The following is a 22,349-nucleotide window of genomic DNA, read 5'->3' as shown; positions in this document are numbered from 1 at the left end:
AGAGACTTTAGCAGAGAAACACTTGCCAAGCTGGTTTAAGGCACTTATCCCAAAATCCTGTCGTAAAATTCAAAGAGACTCAGTCTATTCCCTTAAACCATCGAACCATTGCTTTTATTATCAATAATGAAACACTAATATTACATTGCTTTTCCTAAGTTACAAATAAAGACATACAAAATATTTATCAACTTATATGCAAAATCTCACATTACAACAGTCACACTAAAAAGGTTTTAAGCTAGTTAGACAAAAGCCAAGAAAATGATATCTACTCTTAAAAATAAAGGTGCCAAAAAGATTCTTTAGAGGGATGCCATAGGGGAATTATTTATGGTTACCAAAAGACCCATCCACATGAAGGTTACAGAAAGAAACTTTATTCATTTGGATCTGTAACAAGCTCTATACAGTAAATAACCATGAACAGATGGTGACAGATTTGTGATATACCAATAAGTCATTTTTTAAAGGACTCTTGCTGCATACAATAGCACAAGCTCAGTTCAGGTTTTCTTAATCTGTTAGTGTTCTGCTAGGTAGCCTACCATACATTAATGCTTTTAGGTTTCTTTCTACATATGAGGAAGTTTTTCAATATACAAAGAACAAACTTCACATGCAAAGAACCCTTCCTAGAATGAAATGGTGCTTTGTCAAGTAAGAGTTCTACAAGGAAACACACACCATAAAGAACTATAAAATGCCATTAAAGAAAAAGTATTTTTAAGAATGTACAAGTATGTATTCAGGTTACACACTGTCAACATGTCCAAGACTTGAGTGGGAACATAAAAAGAACTGATATTTTCAAAGCTGCTCTTCTTTTGCTGAGGTTTTTTTCCATCTATAGCAGTTTAATAGCCATTAACTAATTGGCTAGTCACCTCTCAAATGATCTTGCTCTACTTTCCACTTTCTTGGTCCATCTTCAGAGGTTAGGTCTACTCTTTACAATCCAACCAACACCAATGCCATGGATATGTTCTTCAACCCACTCAGGTCACCTTCATAAAGCACTTCTGCATTCTGTTACTCTTAGAACACCTCCGCTTAAAACAACATTGTTTCCCAAAAGGGAGAATGTGCTGCAGATTGAAGTACTGTCAACTCTTGCTGCTGAGGCACTGGCAGATTGTCTTGCATAAAACAAAAGATGATGTTTATGCTTATAGACATGGTGACATGGTGGTGGAATAATTTTAGTAAAGCAGAAAAGTAAAAGGGTTTTAAACAACTGGAAAAAAAATGAAGGGCAAAGGAAACAAGGTCAACTAAAATTAAGAAAATGCAGGAAATGCAGCAAAAAATGCACTAGAATCCGAAAGGGAAGAATTCAATGGATGAAAAAAATTTAAAAAAGCTTTGGCTCTCAAAGCATATGGCAAAGAAAACAAAGAAATATTGCTAGTTAAAAATGCTACAGCATTATAGAAGTCACTCCTTGGTTCATTCCTGGTTATCACTGGCAAAGCAGCTGAACATTTGTTCTTGTTGAGCCTCTTTGTACAAAGCAATAGCTGGAAGGGCTTCTTCCTTTAAGAACTTGGGGAACTTGATGTGGAAGTTTCTGAACCATTCGTCATCGTATGGGTAGGACTTAATATCTTCGCTGTCACAGAAAACAATATCTGTCTTAACCCCTTGAAATATCCACATGTGGTACTGCCATTTGAACCTGAAATCCTCACGAGGTTCTCCACTTTTAGCGAGGCAGTCTGTTTTTGAATTCTCTAGGTGAACCAGCTTGAGCGCACCTTTTGGACCAGTGTACAATATGCAGTTGTTGGCAGTTAGACATTTGTAGGTTGAGTGTTCCCATGTATCTCTGAATTGAATGTTGGATAGTATTTCTTTTTGTCTCTCCTCTTTGCTTTGATTTCCCCCAGCAGCTAGCTCAATCACTTCCTTTTCCACCCACTTTCCGAAGGCTTTCACTTTGGAGTCATATTCATGCATTTTGTCTTTAGTCATGTTTTTTTTATTGCCTGTTTTACAACTTTGCTTTTCTTCTACCATTAAAGTTGAAGCAGACATACCTTTGTACATACAGTGTCTGTGCAGAACATTACAAGCATCTTGTCCTTTTGTTTCTAAGTTTTCCATTAGATGTTCCATGTAATTCTGGGACTTGTGTTCAGTGTTGTCTTCTCGGCACACAGAAGTTGTTTTTTCCAACAGAATCTTTTCTTGACAAAGGTGAATGGAAGAACCAGAAGTCTTGAAATTGTCTTCTTCTACTTGTGGTGTTCTACATGAAAAAACATTAAGACTAACTGTGGCAGAGCTAACTTTATTTTGCTGGAACACAGCTTTTGTCTCCACTGCATCAGTGGAAAGATTCAGATGCATCAACTCATCATCTGCCCCATTGGCCTGGGTTGAGTTGGTTCGATCATAATAGTAAGAAACTTCTGAGAAACTACAGTGTTTCCCTTCTAAAGCACTTTTAATATCTTCATTTTTTTCTGACAATCTGCTCTGTTGCACTGGGGCCTTGGTCTTTCTTCTCACCATTTATCATCTTTTTTCCTAATGAGACTTGCGTATTAACGCCTTTGGTTTTATAATGCCTTTCAAAGAGCTGTTCTTCCACAAGTGACCAGTGAAATGGTTCGGATTTACTCAACTTTTTGCTAACTTCTTTGGCTTTTTTCCAGTTTAAAATCCAGCTGTCTTTCAGTTTCATTAATTTAAAGAGTTGTTTCTTTTCCAATATTTGAAAGCCTCCAATTTTCTCTTTCACTTTTAGCTTAAAGATCAGTTGCTCCCTGTTCCGGTCTGCAAATTCCTCCATCTTTGCCAGGCTGATTTCACCTAGAAATAAACACAAGGCAAACCTCATTAATCTGCATTGACACAAGGCACCTCAGTCATTGGTGGACTTCATAGGAATGAGAGGTGTTTAGTGCCAGCCTTAGTTCTCCATCAAGTGAAGGTCGCTGTTACACACAAAACTAAAATGTAGCATTTTGTAATGAACATTAATAAGGTTTGATGAAAATTATGCACATTTTTCATAAGAATTAATTGAATTTTAATGGAAAGTACGTAATTGCTCATTATTAGGGTATACAGTTTGATCTCTAATATGTTAAAATACAGGTAACTTCAATGTAACTTTTCTCATTCTTGATCTCCTGAAGTGGCATAACAACTGTAATTTGTCCCAAATTTTCTTCAATGAAATTAGTAAAGACAAAAAAATATGCATGGGGTTAGAAATAAAATAAATCACTAAACATGAAAAGCATTACTGTTACATTTAAATATCTAAAGATCTTGGTATTCCTATACTTTGCAATGTTATGAAAATTTTTTTTTGAGCTGCCTAAAATGTGAACATAACTGGAAAACTGACAGTTGGTGAAAATTATTGGAAAAGTAAAACACAACTTCCAAAGATCTAAAAGTGGTTAACTTAAAGAGATCTTGATGTTTCCATGTCACACTTTCTGTAGGAAACTAAATGTTGTGTCATTTTCCAACCCACTTAATCCAGACCAGGGTCATTGGGGGTGCTGGAGCATAGCCCAGCTAGCATAGGGCACATAACAGGAACAAACCCTGTGATAGGCTGCCAGTCTATCGCTGGGTGAACACACAGGCTCCCACGCACCACCAGCCAACTTAGCATCCCCAATTCATGTAATGTGTATGTTTTGGGACTGTAGGAGGAAACTGGAGCACATGGAAGAAATCCTCACAGATACAGGGAGAAAATGAAAATGCCACGAAGGGAATATCTGGGATGTGAACCCTGGTCTCCTTACTGTGAGGCACCACTGAGCTACTATGGCACCCAGGAAACTAAATCAAGGGGTTATATGAACATAGACCATAAAGGTCCCTACTATAGTAAGAAGGGCACAAAAGAGCCACACTGGAAAGAATTGGCAAGCTAAAAGATGTGTAGAAGTAGTAATTTTTAAACACTGTCCAACTAAGTACTAGGGTTTTGGACAAGGAAATAAGACAGTTATTCTCCAATCTCTTTAATGACAAAGAAATCCTGCTTGTGCTTGATTGTGATGGGATGCCAAAAATTCTTGCACAAAGCAGCAGTAAGTCCTAGACCTCAGTTTTAAGAAGAAGAAATTGGCGTGCTTTACAAATTACAACACTGTATATGCTAACTGGTAAAATGTAACATTTTTTAATGTTTTGTCACTAGCTTTTCCGAACGTGGCTAAATGCATTCTTATTGGTGGTGCTGCTTATTCTTCTTTTTTTCCTCATTTCCTTGCATTATTATTACCTTTCTTATGGACTGATTTTTAAATGTCTGGATTTGGTTTCTGCCTCGGCCTTGTGCCTAAAGCTGTCGTGTTTGGCTCAGGTGGATTAGATGGCTTTGATAATGAATGAATGGATACATGGAAAACATGTTAAATAATGACATACAATTCTGATTAGTAGACATTTTTGCAAGTCCAGAATGTGATGAAGTAGGCATCTCTGCTTTTTAGGTGAAGGGAGTCAAACTTACATTCTGGAGGGCTACAGTGGCTTTTTGTGCAATCATTTTGCAAATCATTAACCAGTTACCACTGGTAACAACACAAAAAAGACTTAAACCTTAAGTTTAATTCGCCTGCTTTTTAAATTCACACATCCCTTAATTGTTTTTTCTTATATTAACCAGCAGTCAAACAACATAGACATGGAAAGTGAGCAGCAGATAACCAGCTGCCATAAATCAGGTATCTAAAACTTTGTTCCTGGAGGGCCACCATTTTCACTCTATTCAATTTCTCAATAAGAAGTCAATTCTTGCTGTTTGTGAAGTGCATCATTTAATTCGCTTTTCCTCTTAGTGCTGCCAGACTGCCACACCAGACATTTCTACAACTGTTGCCATTCTGTCTTTTGAAAGCACTATCGAAATGTTTTGAAGACTAGATAGGATCAATGTTTCTCAGATCTTCAGTTTTCCTTTTAAAAAAAATAATGTTTTTCAATTTTAATTTTAATAGACTTGCTTTTTAAGGAAAAATAAGCATGTTTTATTGGTTGTACTATTCGGATACTAGTTAGGAAAGTGGCTGAAACAAAAACCTCCACATAATGTTCTCCAAGAGGATCTGAGTTTACCATCCCTGTTTTAGAGTCTAATACCAATGCAGAGTTCTGATTTGTAGCAATTCTAATCAAACTTGAATGACTGGTAACAATCTAGTGGTATGCAATGCTCTCTTTATAAAAGTTACAAGGTCAAGTTCCTAACACAATTCTTAAAGCTTCCAGTCATGACCCTAACAGCAATATCAGTTCCCCTCATCATTCATTTTATGTACTTGAATAATTTCAATTATTCCCAACCGCCAGTTGTCTGTTTGTCATTCCTTAGAATGTTTTTTCTGGTCAATGAAAATCAGTGAATTCTTGGGTCATGTTTTTCAGCAGATGTAAATATTTTTCAGATAATATTTTGAACAAAAAGATTACATTGTTCTATCATATGATGTCATTTGAGGAGTGTAAAAAGTACATAAGTTTAATATGTCATTGTGCTCTGTACAAAAAATATTTTATAAATTCACTCACATGTAAAGCTAACACAAGGCCAGATTTAGCACACAGGGGCTCATCATTTAGAACTGCTTGGCAAGCATTAGAAGACAAGAAAGGGACAACTACAAAAATGGGCATTGTACTATTTCTGTGTGACAGAGTCAGCATGACATTGGAATCTTATTTGCCTTGTTTGTAATTGTATTATTCCCCTAAGTTGGAGCCTGCACATGGAGAAAGAGTATAAAGCCTTGGAACATTGCCTGTCACACCTTTGAAGCCGACAGACGAATGGGAGATAATGTCATCCGATCCTGAAAATCCTTCCAGCGCAGCAACAAAAATGGCAGACTGTATACATCGAGCTCCCACTTCGGTTATGGTCTTATCATGGCTTCCTTGTCTGTTATGCCACGTAAGTCATCATTAAAGAAAGCTAAGTTATTTCTCCTATGTGATTTCTTACCAACATATCACTAAGGGAGGGGTATTGCCTTTTTATAGTATATCTATATAGTTTCGGGTTATGTAACATGCCGCAATTACAAAAGAACTTATTCCATCCAGGGAGCTGGCACCCCCTGCTTGATAGAAGAAGGAGGACATCAAAATCTGATAGAGACAATACTTTCCCAAGCTTTTTCACAGACCATGTCACCAAAAAGCATGAATCTTTGGGAGCAGAGATCTGCTGCTAAGAGCCTGATCATTTAAAGGCCATTTGAGAACCCACCTGTACACCTTTGCACTCCTATGTATCAGGTGTACAAGGTGTATCTACTACCAAACTCCAAAGATATTTTAAACAATTCTGTTTCTGATGCGTGTGCACTCAGTTTGTGTGAGGAACTTGTGGATATGGGTGAGACAGCCGATCCTAATGTGATGTGGGAGACCTTCTGTGACAAGACCCTGAAAGTTGCGGAGGTTTGCGGGTAAGGAAGGCTGCAGGGATCTGTGGTATCTGGTGTGAACTTATCCAGGCTGGTGGTAAGGCTGTCCTCCTGGCATTGCAAGGAATTTTTCCTTCCATTTGGGAGACTGGCATCATCCCAACTGACTGGAAAACAGGACTGGTCATCAGTAACTGGAAAGGGAAGGGTGATCACCTCGATTGTGACTACAGAGGGATAACACTGCTCTCAGTGTTGGGTAAGGTCCCTGCTAGGGTCATCCTCAATAGAATCCATGATCACTTGCTCACCTACCAGCAACTGGAGCGGTCTGGTTTTACGGCTAAGAAGCCTACCATTGAACCCATCCTGGCACTAAGGGTTCTCATGGAGTGCAAAAGCAAATATCGGCAGAGTTTCTTTGCAGCCTTTGTCGATTTTCATAAAGTGTTCAACTCATTTGATCGAGCTGCCATGTAGGACATTCTGAGACTTTGTGGGATCCCCTCAGGGTTGCTAGATATCATGGCCTGTACTCTGGTACTGTGAGTTCTGTGCAGAGTGGAGGCAGAATCTCTGTGTTTTTCCCAGTTGATTCTGGGGTTTGTCAGGGGTGTGTTCTTGCTCCTACGCTGTTCAATGCTTGCATGGACTGGGTGTTGGGCAGGGTCGTGGGGTCCAGCAGCTGTGGGGCATTTGTTGGCGAAGAAAGATTCAATGAGCTTGACTATGCCCACAATGCTGTGATCTTTGCAGAGTCAATGGAGTCTCTTATCGGGGCATTCGAGATTGCTGAGAGAGGAGTCTGAGTGTCTGGGCTTGCAAGTGTCCTGAATAAAAACTAAGATCCAGGCCTTTAATGACCTCTTAGGCACAGCCATCAGCAGTGTGTCTGTGGAGTGAGTGTCAACCTTGTTGAGAGGTTTACTTACCTTGGCAGTGACATTCATGTCTTGGTGAATATTACTATGAAGTCAGTACACAGATTGGGAGAGCGTGGGGGGTCATGAGGTCGCTGGAAAGGGGTGTGTGGAGCTCCCGATATCTGTGGAAAAGGACGAAGGTCCAAGTCTACAGAGTCCTGGTGCTTCCTGTCTTGCTATATGGTTGTGAGACATGGACACTATGTTCCCTTGCAGCTGGACCAACCCACCTTATCTATAGAATACCCACTCTATTAAGAAATCAGACTTAGAGGATTGGCACTTATGTACTTCCACTGATAAAGTATATAGGGATATCATATTTTCCACCTCTGCATTTCACAAATATTTTTTTAGCCTTCTGTCAGTCCACAATTCAAAAAGGTTAAAACCTGCTGGTTAAATAATAATCCTACATAATAAAGGCAATTTTAAGTGCATTCTGAAATGCATGAAAATCATTACATATGAATAGGTAGTTACTGTATATTGCATAATATTAATTGGCGCTCATTAGGTAATGTAATTTTGCTGATTTGAATGCATGTAACTGCTCAATCTGGTTACTTGCAACACCAAATTGGTTGGATTAGCTCATTAAGCCTTGAACTTCATAGACAAGACAGGTTTCTCAATCATAAGAAAAGGTATTTAATGTGGTCAATTACAAGTTGTGCTTCCCTTTGACTCTCCTCTGAAGAGTGACAGCATGGGATCCTCAAAGAAACTCTCAAAAGATCTGAAAATAAAGATTGTTTAGTATCATGGTTTAGGGGAAGGCTGCAAAAAGCTATCTAAGAGGTTTAAACTATCAGTTTCAACTGTAAGGAATGTAATCAGGAAATGGAAGGCCACAGACACAGTTGCTGTTAAACTCAGGTCTGGCAGGCCAAGAAAAATACAGGAACGGCATATGCACAGGATTGTGAGAATGATTACAGATAACCCACAGATTACCTCCAAAGACCTGCAAGAACATCTTGCTGCAGATGGTGTATCTGTTCATTGTTCTACAATTCAGTGCAATTTGCACAAAGAACATCTGTATCGCAGGGTGATGAGAAAGAAGCCCTTTCTGCATTCACACTACAAACAGAGTTGCTTGTTGTATGCAAATGCTCATTTGGACAAGCCAGATTAATTTTGGAACAAAGTGCTTTGGACTGATGAGACAAAAATCGAGTTATTTGGTCATAACAAAAATTGCTTTGCATGGCAGAAAAAGAACACCGCATTTCAAGAAAAACACCTGCTACCTACTGTCAAATTTGGTGGAGGTTCCATCATACTGTGGGGCTGTATGGCTCGTTGTGGGTTGGATGAATTCAACCCAATATCAACAAATTCTTCAGGATAATGTTCAAGCATCAGTCACAAAGTTGAAGTTACGCAGGAGTTGGATATTCCAACAAGACAATGACGCAAAACACAGTTCGAAATCTACAAAGGCATTCATGCAGTGAGAAGTACAATGTTCTGGAATGCCTGTCACAGTCCCCTGACTTGAATATCATTGAAAATCTATGGGATGATTTGAAGTAGGCTGTCCATGCTCGGAAGCCATGAAATTTAACTTAATTGGAGATATTTTGTATGGAAGAATGGTCCAAAATACCTCCATCCAGAATCCAGACACTCATCAAAGGCTATATGAGGCATCTAGAGGCTGTTATATTTGCAAAAGGAGGCTCAACTAAGTATTGATGTAACATCTCTGTTGGGGTGCCCAAATTGATGCATCTGTCTAATTTTGTTATGATGCATATTGCATATTTTCTGTTAATCCAATAAACTTAATGTCACTGCTGAAATACTACTGTTTCCATAAGGCATGTCATATATTAAAAGGAAGTTGCTACTTTGAAAGCTCAGCCAATGATAAACAAAAATCCAAACAATTAAGAGGGGTTCCCAAACTTTTTCTTATGACTGTAAACTTCTGCTTACTGGTATACATGAGGAAGTAGATAGCCTGACTTAACTTCCTCAAGGTCAGTAAGTTCATAAAGATGCTTGGTGTTAATAAGAGGAAGTTCAAATTGCTTGATTTGTTATTAATGTTTCTGGGAGATTTTGCTTATTACGATACTTTTTGTTTCAGAAAACCAAGGCTATGAAGCAGAAATGCAATCTCCATATGAGGAATACTTTCACTATTCTAGGTTTACTAAGAAAAGTAACATGATAGATGTGGTGGACACAGTCATAGTAAAAATGGTTTAATGTGAGAGTGAAGTCTATAGGTGCTCTTTTCTATCAGAAAATGTTTTCACTTCTTTGAGAGCTCACCTTTCCAGTCCAGCTGAAGTGAGTGTGGCAGAGGGGGGATGAAACCTGTTAAAGGCATTGTTAAAAAAAACAAAATAATGTAAGTATAAGGGAACACAGAGATGCAGTTGACACATTGATGCCAGACCCAGAATTTAAAAATTAATTAAGGAAGAGAGAAAAAAACACTAAGTCAGAAACAAGAAACTCAAGGAACAGAAGGGAATTGAAAAATAATTATTTAACTGAATGCCATACTTAAAGTAAAGCTTGTCATGCTCAAAATTAAGAGATCAGGTTTAGTTAATTGAATAATAATCTTTATTGACTGTAACAGCAGTCGGCTTATATATATCTCTAGTATATAGTTAACATCTACTACTCTATGTTGAACAACAGGAGAAAAAAGAAGTAGGTGTTATTAAAAAAGGTGTAACTCATATCAATCAATTTCTTAATACTAAAATATTCATATTAACAAAGTGCTATAAATGTGCACACACACACATACACACAAGTGAAACATCCAGCATCAAAATGGATAAACAGAACTAATTAAGCACAAAGGCAATGCTTATAGAAATAATCAAAAAAATTATTAGTCTTACGCTAGATAATATGCAAAAAATTTTATTATGACTATTTTTACTATATTGATCAATTTATCGTGATATAGCACTTAATATTACTGTTTATCACTCTGCAAGATCAAGCTGATGCTTGACCACGTCCACTTGTAAATCGCACAATGCGATATTTTGTCAAGGCCATCAAATTGACCAATGAGTCTCTCTCTCTCTGTCTTTCTAACCCCTTTTAAGGCATGTCTGCTTTTATACCAAATGATTCTTCTGCTTTAATTTCAATTGCCACTTTGCGCATTGAGGCTGTGAAGAACTGATTCAATGAGCACTGAATATATTTCATGTATTAAGCTTTACTTTAAAACAGGTCTCATTAGAAGATTCCCATTCTAAGCTGTTCTGTTGAGTTATAAATATCCAGCCGTGTAAATTGGATATTTACCATTTAAGTTAGATATTTAGCTTTTACTGTAAGTGTGATATTGAACCATTTAAGTGGGACATTTACCATTTAGTAGGGTCATTTACCATTTAAGTTAAATATTAGCCATTTGAGCAAGTGATTTCACATTTTACACATCAAAAATTAACAGATTTTAAAAATAGGGAACATTTTTACATCATGTAAATATACAGTAAATAAGGGTACAAAAAATGCACTATTTAACAAATGGCAACCCATAAGCATTTGCTATGTAAATTCTATTCTGCGTCAATGTAGTGTATAGTGAGGATTACGTATGCCTATGACGTCCAACTCAATGATAAATCTATGGTAGTGATGAAGTATTTTGGATCTTTTAGCACAGTCTAAAACTTTGCTCAGTGCTCATCATAATGCTGCAGCAGCACAATGTGAGAAAAATGTTGATACCTTGAGTAGATAAGTTCCAAAATTTTCCTGAAATCTTTTTTGACAACACTCACTGGAATCATGTCTTTCACCATTAAGTGGATGACTACATTCTTGATGTCCTGACACCTTTTTAATTCTCTCTTATATGGGGTCATGGCTGCAAACTTCAACAAAATAAACTGCTGTCTTAGTACATTCTTTCTGGAAATCTTCCTATCGAATCAGAGGGTATCTTTCAAGGTGGTGGACTAGATTTGTTGTTTTACCAGGCTTCATAGGTACTTGTTGTTTATTTGTGTTTGGTCTGATTTGTTATAATAGGACGACTTCTTAACTTTTGATGATGTGTGCCCTTTCTTTAGTATTATCTCTTTGTGAGCATCTAACATAATTTTCAGCTTGGCTACACTCACCAGGTGCATGTCTTTGTATTCCTTCTCTTCATAAACTTATGACTACATTGTTACTTATCACCGCATGTTTATTTCATGGAAACGTTTGATATGGTAAAGTGCAGCATGATTGGCTGCTGTTCTGGCATTTCACCAAAACTACAAGGCTACGTGATAGGCCACATGTCTTGTCTATTATTGCATACATAAGATGGGTGAACATGTTTAATCAAAATTTATACCCTAAGCTTATCATCATTTCCAAAAGAATATTGTTTAAATCAAATCAAAATGTATTTATAAACCAATGTGCTGTACAATAAAATCAAAAAATATCAATAATAAATCAGTAAACAAAGGACAAAAATTACATGAATACTAAAAGGAATAAGTTAAACATGTACAAAATATATCAAAATATTTCATCACATATATTGTTTTATTGTCCAGCACTTGTATTAGTCTGCAAAAATAAACAGTAAGGTACATAACCATAATAATAAAAAGGCAAATATTATCACATGCCAGGCTTCCAATAATAACACCAATATGGCCATAAGATAAATATCAGAACAATTCTTTTAATCCGCTGATAAAATAACCGGAGTCCCTGTGTATAATGTCCTGTTTGAGCTCTTCTGAAAGATCCAGAGAAACAGTCTTCATCACTGCCAGAGGCTACCATCAGGGCCCACTATCATGAATTTGTCACTCTTATAATGTTTTCTGGAAGTAGTACATTTTTATATGCATCTGTTTCAATTGTAAACTATGTGTTTTTGTGTCAGGGAACATATAAGTAGACAGAACTTGATTCTCAAAAGTCATTTTGTGAAGTCAGTAACTTTACCATCTTTATTTTAATAATTTAGCGTGATGCCATTCTGTAATTTTTTTCTGCTATCTCCATTTTGTGATGTGGTTGCTAACCAGCAACCACAAGTTGCTGTGGTTGTGTTCCCGGAAGTTATGCTGGATTACATTATTGACAAGACAGTTTAAAAGCTGGTCTGTTAAATATATTCACTGTCTAGGTTTGTGGATATTAAAGTTTCATAGTGCCATTTGAAAAGACTTATTTTCCTTTTGATTATGACTTTAATTTTGTAATTGACTTCGACTTTGCCTAGCCAGTGATCACCAGTGCTTTTTGTCCTCAAATTTACAATCTCTTTTTTGTCCATCTGCATTTACTTCCTGATTTTTGTTAAGCCTCTGTCTGTCTGCACTGGCACAACCCCCCATCAATGATTTACCAAACAAAAAAAGTAATAAAGAGCAAATTATTACTAAACCAATTAAAAATATAACATAATATTATCATATGTGCTGGTGCATAAATACTGATAGAAACAATTGAAATCACTGATGACAAAATAAACAAACAAGTACCCTGGCCAGTCACAAAAAACTATGTTACAACTGTGTGTGTTATAAAACTTACTTAGCATATTGAACAAATTTACCAGTTTTGATAATAGATGTTTTTACTTATACAAACACCAATCAGCTGCAACATTAAAGCCACATGCCTAAAATAGTGTAGATTCCCCTCATGCTACCAAAGGAGCTCTCACCTGTCAAGACATGGACACTACAAGACCTCTGAAAACAAATCTGGCACCAAAATGATCCTTTGAGGCCTTTAAGCTGTGATGTGGGTCCTCCATTGATCAAAGTTGTTTTTCTAGCACATCCCACAGATGCTTAATCAGATTGAGATTTGTGAAATTTGGAGGCCAAGTGTATGCCTGAAACTCTTTATTATGTTTCTCAAACCATTCATGAACACTTTTTGCATTGTGGCAGGATGTATTATCTTGCTAAAAGATGTCACTGTCACAAGGGAATAGCATTGCCTAATGTATGTGGTCTACAACAATCTTTAGCTAGGTGGTACATGTCAAAATAACATCTACATCAATGCTTCCAAGCAGAGCATTGTCCAGAGCATCACACTGCCTCTGACGGCATACCTTCTATCCTTAGTGCATCCTGCTGCCATCTCTTCCCCAAGTAAACAATGCACACTCTTAAACCCTTTCACATTATCTAAAATAAACCATTAATCATCAGATGAGGCTACATTCTTCAACTGTCCAGTTCTGACACCCATGTGCCAGCAGTGGACAGGTGTCAGCATAGGCACTCTGAGTGGTCTACAGCTATGCAGCTGTATACACAGTAAGCTGTGATGCATTGTGTGTTCTGACACCTCACTCTCACGAACAGCATTCGGTTTTTCAGCAGTTTGTGATACAGTAGCTTTTCTGTGGAATCGGACCAAATGAGATAACCTTCACTCCTCATGTGCATCAATGAGCCTTGGGTGCCCATGACCCTGTCACCGTTCACCAGTTGGCCTTCCTTGGACCAGTTTTGATAGGTACTAACCAAAACAAAAATGCTGTTTAGAAGATGCTCAGACCCAGTCACCTACAATCCCAATTTGGTCTTTGTCAAAGTCACTCAGACTCTAACACTTGCCCATTTGTTCTGCTTCCAACACATTGCCTTCAAGATCTGACTGTTCACCAGCTGCCTAATATATCCAACACTTTGAAAGGTGCCATTGTAATGAAATAATCAATGTTATTCACTTCACCCCTCAGTGGTGATGTTATGGCTGATCGAAATATATAGCACTTGTAATTTGATTATCTAATAATCAGAACTTTTATATACTTCCACTTCTTTTTTCTTCTGCTAACAACAGCAGTCACAATAGTCATAAATAGCAGAATGACTGACTATAAGTAAGAGCATGACCGCAGTAGCTGGTCAAGTTGCTTACTTACCAGGTAGAGGTCCATCCAATTCGTCCAGTTCAGATGAGTCATTAAAGAAGCTGTGTAATTTTGGACGTTTGCTTTCTGTGGATGGTAATTAAAACATTAGAAAATGGTTGGCGACAACAGCCAAATTCAAACCTCACCAATCCTATCCACTTAATTCCTCAAAAATAATATCAGGTCTAATTTTAAAGGTCCCTCAAGTTCTACTGCTGACCACACTACTTGGTTATTATCAAGTGTCTATGGTTCTCTGCGTGAAGAAAAACTTCCTAATATTAGTCCATGATTTACCCTTAACAAGCTTCTAACTGTGCCCCCAAATTACTGTTGAGTTTTGTTTTAAAGTAACAGTCTCAAGCAACCATACTAATTCCTTTCATAACTTTAAAAACTTTAAATATGTCATTTCTTAATCTCTATTTGCTTAAACTGAAAAGGTTCAGCTTCTTCAGTCTTTCCCCATAACGTATCCCCTGCAGTCCTGAAATCAGCCTAGCTGCTCTTCTCTGGACTTTTTTCTAACACCACTATGTCTTCATTGTAGCCTTGAGACCAACACTGCACAAGGCACTCCAGATGAGGTCTAACCAGTGTGTTATAAAGGTTGAACATATCCTTCTTGGATCTGTATTCCACACATTGTGCTGTATAATCTAACACTCCTTTTTAATGGCTTCTGAACAGTTGAAAGTGAGGAGTCCATTACAACTCCTAAATTGATTTATAAGGTGTACTTCTGGCATAGTAGAAATAATGACCACTCCATCTGAACAAATTCTGATTTCTCAGTAAACCCCTGTTCTTGCCATGTTGTTAAATCTTATCCTTAATAATTCCTTCCATTAATTTACCTGTGATTCACGTCAAGCTTACTGGCCTATAAGGTGCTGTCTATATAATGGAATAATATTTGCTATTTCACAGTCCTTAGGAATTACCAGAGTGTGCAGTGACTTTCTAACAATTTGTGCCAAGGGTGCTCTTCTTCCTCTACAATTTCCAAACTCACTCAGTATCATCTTAGTGGTCTCATTTACTGCCGGGAGGTTCTCCACTTCTACACATATTACAATTTCGAAAAATGGAAAGCATCTGTATTTTTCTGTGTATTTTAATTCCCCTTTTCTGTTCCTCATATGTTTCACTTTCTCCTTGACTGTTCCTTTATTGCTTAAATAATGAAAGCACCTCCTTGATTCATCTTTCTGCTTATCTGCAATAAATGGCTTAGCTCAAGGGCGGACTTTCAACAAATGGCAGCTAGACAGCTGCTCTGCTACATACTGCCCAGAATCAATTTGTCTACAAATGATTTAGCACAGGGCTCCCCACGATTGTGCAGTACAGAAAAAGATATATAATGTCTATATATTAATACTCAATAAATGCTTATTTTATACATACCATCACAGCAATTACCATCACAAAACAACACAAGGAAACAAAATAGATCCAATTAAACCATACAACTGTCAAGTAATTATCAGGAAGCTAACAGTCACCACTTGCAGTTTAGTTTAAAGTTGAAATTAAAAATAAAAGCTTTTGTTAAGATTCGAGTTGTAAACAGTTTCATTAGTATAATTCAATGGCCTTAGAACACTTTGTATTAAACAGAAAGAAAAAATACAGGCAATTAATGGCAGTCCTGTTGCTTCAGATTTATTGACTGAAACATAAAACCAATAAGGATTAAAACAGTAGCCTTACATAAATTCTAAAATTTCATTTTTTACTGGTTAGATAGCCTGTTAACAACATAAATGTTAAGTCAGCCCCAGATAAGGCAGCAAAGACTGTGATATACAGTAATTGGGACAGAGAGGAACTTATTAAATGAGGAAGATATTGCTTAGAAAGTTTCCCATCAAAAATAAAACCACATCTTATTATAGCTGTTTTGACTTTTAGCATAGACAACTAAATAAGAATTATTAATTTACTTCCAGGGGTTCCTTGACACAAAAGTAGATGGTACATTCTTTTTTGCCCAAAAAGAAAAGCTGCAGAAAAATATAACTCAGAAAATTCTCCGTTGACGTTTTCAGATTGTCGGGTAGAGCAATAATCATGGATTTTTTTCTTTTGTTAGCAGGATGCCTCCTTATAAGTAAGTATAGATTATAATGTACAGAATAAAAGTTATTGATTAAATCCACAATCAATCAAGTTTGTGGCTCCAGAATATTTTTAAAGATAAATTTAAGACCTGCTTGCAGCTTCAAAAGTATGGAGGCTAATGAGTGAAAAACTGATTTTAAAACCTCATCCAAATATGTTATTATGTAATCATTCTCTATTGATTGACAAATGCACAAGCATCTATTCAAGCTATTGTATATCATGGTTTTGTGATATTTTATGTTTTACATTCTAATTCACAGAGATGACATATGCATTAATAAACGTAATACTAATGCACATTAAGAAAACTGCTGAATGGTAAGTTACGGTAATATGAATTCTATCATTCATCAGTTTTCAAAGTCTGCTTATCCTGAGCATCATCATGAATATTCTTAGGTTATAAAATGTTAAAGAAAGCCTTATTATAGATAAACCTAAAGTTCCTGTAGATTTTCATTAGCCAAAACAAGTTCAGCTAAAAAGGTTTAATGAAATATTGAATTTGCAAACAATTAAACATTGAACTAAAAACTTTAGGCTTTATATAATATTACATTAATACTGAAATTTCTTTCAGTCTAGCACTCAGGTAGCTTTCAATAAATGTAAAGAATATTTTGCCAAAACATTTGTCTTATGTCACCTGACAGTTCATTATAAACTCTTAAAAATAAAGGTGCCAGAGTGATTCTTTAGAGTGATGCCATAGGGGAACCATTTTTGGTTCCCAAAAGACCCATGCACTTGAATACTCCTGAAAAAATCTTTTTTTATTTAGATGAGTAACAAGCTCCAAACAGTAAATAAACAAGGATAGATGGTAATAGATTTGTGAAATACAATGGGTCATGATTTTAAATGGACTCTTGCTGCCTACAACACAGGCTAATTCCACATTTTCTTAATCTGTCAGTGCCCTGCTAGGTAACCTACCTTACATTAAAGTTGTTGGGTTTCTTCTGCATGTTAGGAAGTTTTCAAAGCAACTTCATATGCAGGGAACCCTTCCCAGAATGAAATGTATATTTGTCAAGCAATAGATCTATGAGGAATCACACAACCCAATAAGGAACCATAAAGTGAGTTAAGAGTGTGGGGTATAGTTTAACAGAAGTGGGGAAATAAAGATCAAGAATATAAGGGGAGAACGATTCCCCAAAGGAAACCCAAGGCCGCAGAAAAAATGGAGGGAATTTAAAGAACAAGTAATTCACCATCCAAAAGTGGTGGTTGATTCAGCAAAAAGAAACAAATTCAGTTACCATAACCTCAGATATTCAGGACTAGTGTTACTGAGGCATTCCTCCTATATGAGTTCCTTAGGGGACACATTCTTCTCATTTCATGTTCACCTTTATATTCTTGTGCCATATTACCCCAACTTCTGTTGAACCCAAACCCAGGCACCCAATGCTGCCTTTGTATCAGTAGCTTTGGTGATACTGGACATTGATTTTTAAGGCCAGAAATATTTCCTGGTGTCAAGTTCTTTAAGCTGTCCTTAGCAGCAAAACTAAAAAACAAATCCAAATAGTGACCATATTCAATCACTAGAATACTGTAACCCGACATTTGCGCGATAGACATATGAGCGCCGACAAAATAGCGCCGATTAAAACGCGGCGTCAAAATTGTCGCAGACAAAATCGCGAAAGTTTCATCAAATATGAATTACTAGTTTAAAGCATATGTAATAATGTTTATTTTAGAAGTCAACATTATGAGATGCGGCATGCCATCAGCACGGCACGCAGATAGTCCTTAAGGTCACGCCCTGCATATGTAGGAAGAATTGCAGCAAGACATCTTGATAGTTGAGCATATTTAGACTTGCTGGCTGCCTGACTGCTGGTAATTCCGCTTTGTATACGACCCGTTATGCCAACCCTCGACTGAGTTATTTGTTTGCGGCATGCCACCAGCAGTTATAACCTAGCACATAATGTGTACATAATGCGCACGTATGCGTCCCACTCTCTTGGCCTCTCTCGCGATTTTGTCTTGACGATTTTGCGTGCAAAACCATCGCGGTTTTGTCAGGGCACATATGTCTATCGCGCTTTGTCAGGGTGTATCCTCTTTAATAAAACCCTTGTGTGCGTCCAGTGTCTGTGTGTGTGTCTTCTGGTGAAGTCATGCACGGGAGCACACAGCACGTGTTCAGTCTCTTCCTGTGCATTCCCTGTGCAGAGAGAGAGACAGATACACACACAGGCGCGCTGAGTCACACACACACACAGGCGCGCACAAGTCACGCACACACACAGGCGCGCGTCACACACACGAGTCACGCACGCACACACGAGACACATACACACACAGGCACGAGTGACAGACAGACACACACACACACAGGCGTGCGCTTAAGAGACGCACACGCAAGAGACACACATGCAGGCTCGCGAGAGAGACAAACACACACAGGGGCACGTGTGCATTGTTGCAATGTTACTTTTCTTGGTCGTTTATTAAATTACAGATTTTTCAAATGTTCATTTTTTCCCCTGTGCTTAAAACTCATTAAAAAAAAGAGTTTTTAGTGAGCGGGTCATAAGGCTATAGCGCAAATTCTTGCAGTGTTAGTTTTCTCCGTTGTTCAAGGTTTTCTTAGTGTTATTCAATGTTTTTACATTTAGTTTACTATTACGCTGTGCTTTCTATGGTATAGTTAACTAAACTGCTCAAAAAAATTAAAGGAACACTTTGAAAACACATCAGATCTCAATGGGAAAAAGAAATCCTCCTGGATATCTATACTGATATAGACTGGGTAATGTGTTAGGAACGAAAGGATGCCACATCGTTTGATGGAAATGAAAATGATCAACATACAGAGCCCTGAATTCAAAGACGCCCCAAAAATCAGAGTGAAAAATTATGTGGCAGGCTAGTCCATTTTGCCAAAATTTAATTGCAGCAACTCAAAATTGTACGCAGCACTTTGTATGGCCCCTGTGTTCTTGTATACATGCCTGACAACATCGGTGCATGCTTCTAATGAGATGACAGATGGTGTTGTGGGGATCTCCTCCCAGATCTGGACCAGGGCATCACTGAGCTCCTGGACAGTCTGAGGTGCAACCTGGTGGCATTGGATGGACCAAAACATAATGTCCCAGAGGTGTTCTATTGGATTTAGGTCAGGAAAGTGTGGTGGCCAGTCAATGGTATCAGTTCCTTCATCCTCCAGGAACTGCCTGCATACTCTCACCACATGAGGCCAGGAATTGTCGTGCACCAGGAGCCACTGTACCAGCATAGGGTCTGACAATGGGTCCAAGGATTTCATCCTGATACCTAATGGCAGCCAAGGTGCCTTTGTCAAGCCTGTAGCGGTCTGTGTGACCCTCCATGGATATGCCTCCCCAGACAATCATTAACCCACCACCAAACTGCTCATGCTGAATGATGTTACAGGCAGCATAATGTTCTCCATGGCTTCTCCAGACCCTTTCACTTCTGTCACGTGCTCAGGGTGAACCTGCTCTCATCTGTAAAAAGCATAGGGCACCAGTGGTGCATCTGCCAATTCTGGTATTCTATGGCGAATGCCAATCGAGCTGCATGCTGCTGGGCAGTGAGCTCAGGGCCCATTAGAGGACATGGGGCCCTTGGGTCACCCTCATGAAGTCTTTCTGGTTGTTTGGTCAGATACATTCACACCAGTGGCCTGCTGGAGGTCATTTTGTAGGGCTCTGGCAGTGCTCATCCTGTTCCTCCTTGCCCAAAGGAGCAGATACTGGTCCTGCTGATGGGTTATGGACCTTCTATGGCCCTCTCCAGCTCTCCTAGAGTAACTGCTTGTCTCCTAGAATCTCCTCCATGCTCTTGAGACTGTGCAGGGAGACACAGCAAACCTTCTGGCAATGACACGTATTTATGTGCCATCCTGGCGAAGTTGGACTACCTGTGCAACCTCTGTAGGGTCCAGGTATCTCCTCATGCTACCAGCAGTGACACTGACTGTAGCCAAATGCAAAACTAGTGAAAAAAAAGTCAGAAAAGATGAGGAGGGAAAAATGTCAGTGGCCTCCACCTGTTAAACCATTCCTGTTTTGGGGGTCATCTCATTGTTGCCCCTCTAGTGCATCTGTTGTTAATTTCATTAACACCACAGCAGCTGAAACTGATTAACAACCCCCTCTGCTACTTAACTGACCAGATTAATATCCCATAAGTTTCATTGACTTTATGCTATACTCTGATTAAAAAGTGTTCCTTTAATTCTTTTGAACAGTATATATTTGTGCTTAAAAACTTAAAAAAATATATATTTACATACAGTTCATACGGTCTGGAACGGATTCATTGTATTTAAATACAATCCTATGGGGGAAATTACTTCGGTTCACGACCAAATCAGGTTACAACCAGAGTTTTGGAACGAATTATGGTCGTGAACCGAGGTTCCACTGTATTACTGTCAGACAAAATTACAGGCATTTCACGGAGATACAAACCAGTATTACTGAGAGAGAAAATTAAAGGCACACAATATAGTGACACATATTACAGCCACATACAAGGTCCCTTGCCATTTAATATAGACTTCATACAAATGTTTATGCACTAGTGTTTTAGCGCCCGTTATTTTAACGGGCTTAATGTCTAGTTATTAATAAAGAAAAATGCAGTCGTGGTCAGAAGTTTACATACACTCATCATGGACATGAATGTCATGGTAATTGTGGACTTTCAATGATTTCTTTGAACTGTTCCATTTCTGGGATGGAATGATTGTACAACATACATGGTTAATGACTCTAAAAATAAGAATTTGGTGCACAAATTTGAATTTATTTTGAATTTTCTAAAATCCATACAGGGGTCAAAATTATACATACAGGTTGAAATATATACATACACCCCAACTAACATTTGGTTTAATGTCCCTCGACCAGATGATTTTGGTAGCTATCAACAAGCCTTATCATTTTTAAACCTTTTTTTTACCATTGGATTTACCAAATCTATTTGTACTGCTTCAAAGTCACTTACCTTGTATCACACTATACTCTAAGTCAACTGTTCTCTTCTGCCCTGTGAAAAATAATTATGAATGTAATTTTATTTACAAAAATTCTTATGTCACCATTTTCTTAGTAGTTATGAATGCCACATAAAGTCTGTTGCTTATGAAGCTGCCAAATGTAGAAACCTTATGGGACCAGCAAGGGTTTCTGATGGAATTTAACACATTTGGGTATTAAGAACAGAGCACATATAGAACAGATGATCAAATCACATCCAGAAAATCTTAAAAATAAAGGAAAAAGTTATTCCCTTTTAAATATTAAATAAAATCCTTTACAGTTTTAATCCCATCTTTCATTTATTCCACTTTCATTATTGATATTTTTGAAATTCTATGACCTAGAATCACACAGAAACATTTATGGCATCTTACCTTCTTTCTTCGCACTTAGTTCACTGGCATATCCTCTCAGTTTGATTTTCTCTAACACCATCACAGTAACGTCAAATGCTTTCTTACCATAAACACTCACTAAATGTTTCTTTGTATCTATTTTATCAGCACTCTCCAAATCAGAGGAGGATATATTTTGGAATCCTTCGAAGTTAATTTTAAGCAATCGGTCTTTGAATCGTTTAAATTGTTCACTTTCAAGGTTCTCCAGGCAACTAAGAATTTCTTCCTCTTCATCAATCATTTTTGTATGATTTTCTAAAAGCTGAAAAAACAAAACAAACAAAAAAAAAAACTAGAACACTGCAAGCAACTTTGATCCGTGGTCTTACAGCTGAAAAATTAACCTACACAAGATAAATAGAGATACAAAAATAATAAATATGAAAATAAATATTATGCACAAACAAAATGCATACATTCTATTGTTCAATTTTATGTACACATGTAAAGCTCACGCTTCCAAAAGCAGAATTATTATTTAACTAATCATTTATACAATGTCCCATACTTTACTAAGAACTCTGCCTTATGCTGAAGTGTACATTTCTCATAAAACACAAAGGCAC

The 22,349-nt window shown here is 37.6% G+C and overlaps 1 protein-coding gene across 2 annotated transcripts; it reads right to left on the bottom strand.

The window, feature by feature from the left end:
* Positions 1–957: 957 nt before the first annotated feature.
* On the bottom strand, positions 958–22,124 carry LOC120525275. Of its 2 annotated transcripts, XM_039747417.1 has the most exons (5): positions 21,760–22,123; positions 21,351–21,392; positions 14,229–14,303; positions 9,620–9,664; positions 958–2,817 (listed from the first exon to the last, which is right to left on the bottom strand). In XM_039747417.1, exons 1-5 carry the CDS (start codon positions 22,022–22,024, stop codon positions 2,459–2,461), a joined length of 786 nt encoding a protein of 261 aa, XP_039603351.1. In that variant the 5' UTR covers positions 22,025–22,123; the 3' UTR covers positions 958–2,458. The 2 variants fall into 2 exon arrangements, with proteins under 2 accessions (XP_039603351.1, XP_039603352.1); XM_039747418.1 differs by lacking the exon at positions 9,620–9,664 and having other exon boundaries at positions 21,760–22,124.
* Between the last annotated feature and the right edge of the window lie 225 nt (positions 22,125–22,349).

This window comes from Polypterus senegalus, chromosome 3 (assembly GCF_016835505.1).
Source record: "Polypterus senegalus isolate Bchr_013 chromosome 3, ASM1683550v1, whole genome shotgun sequence".
NCBI classification, from domain to species: domain Eukaryota; kingdom Metazoa; phylum Chordata; class Cladistia; order Polypteriformes; family Polypteridae; genus Polypterus; species Polypterus senegalus.
This window is presented reverse-complemented; position numbering and strand designations above follow the sequence as displayed.

Coding starts and splice junctions, on each gene's coding strand:
- LOC120525275 (XM_039747417.1), bottom strand. CDS start 22,024: ATGATTGATGAAGAGGAAGAAATTCTTAGTTGCCTGGAGAACCTTGAA. Junction 9,665..14,228: donor ATTGGATGGACCTCTACCTG/GTAAGTAAGCAA, acceptor TGCCTTTAACAG/GTTTCATCCCCCCTCTGCCA. Junction 2,818..9,619: donor ACTTCAGCTGGACTGGAAAG/GTGAGCTCTCAA, acceptor GTTTATTTCTAG/GTGAAATCAGCCTGGCAAAG.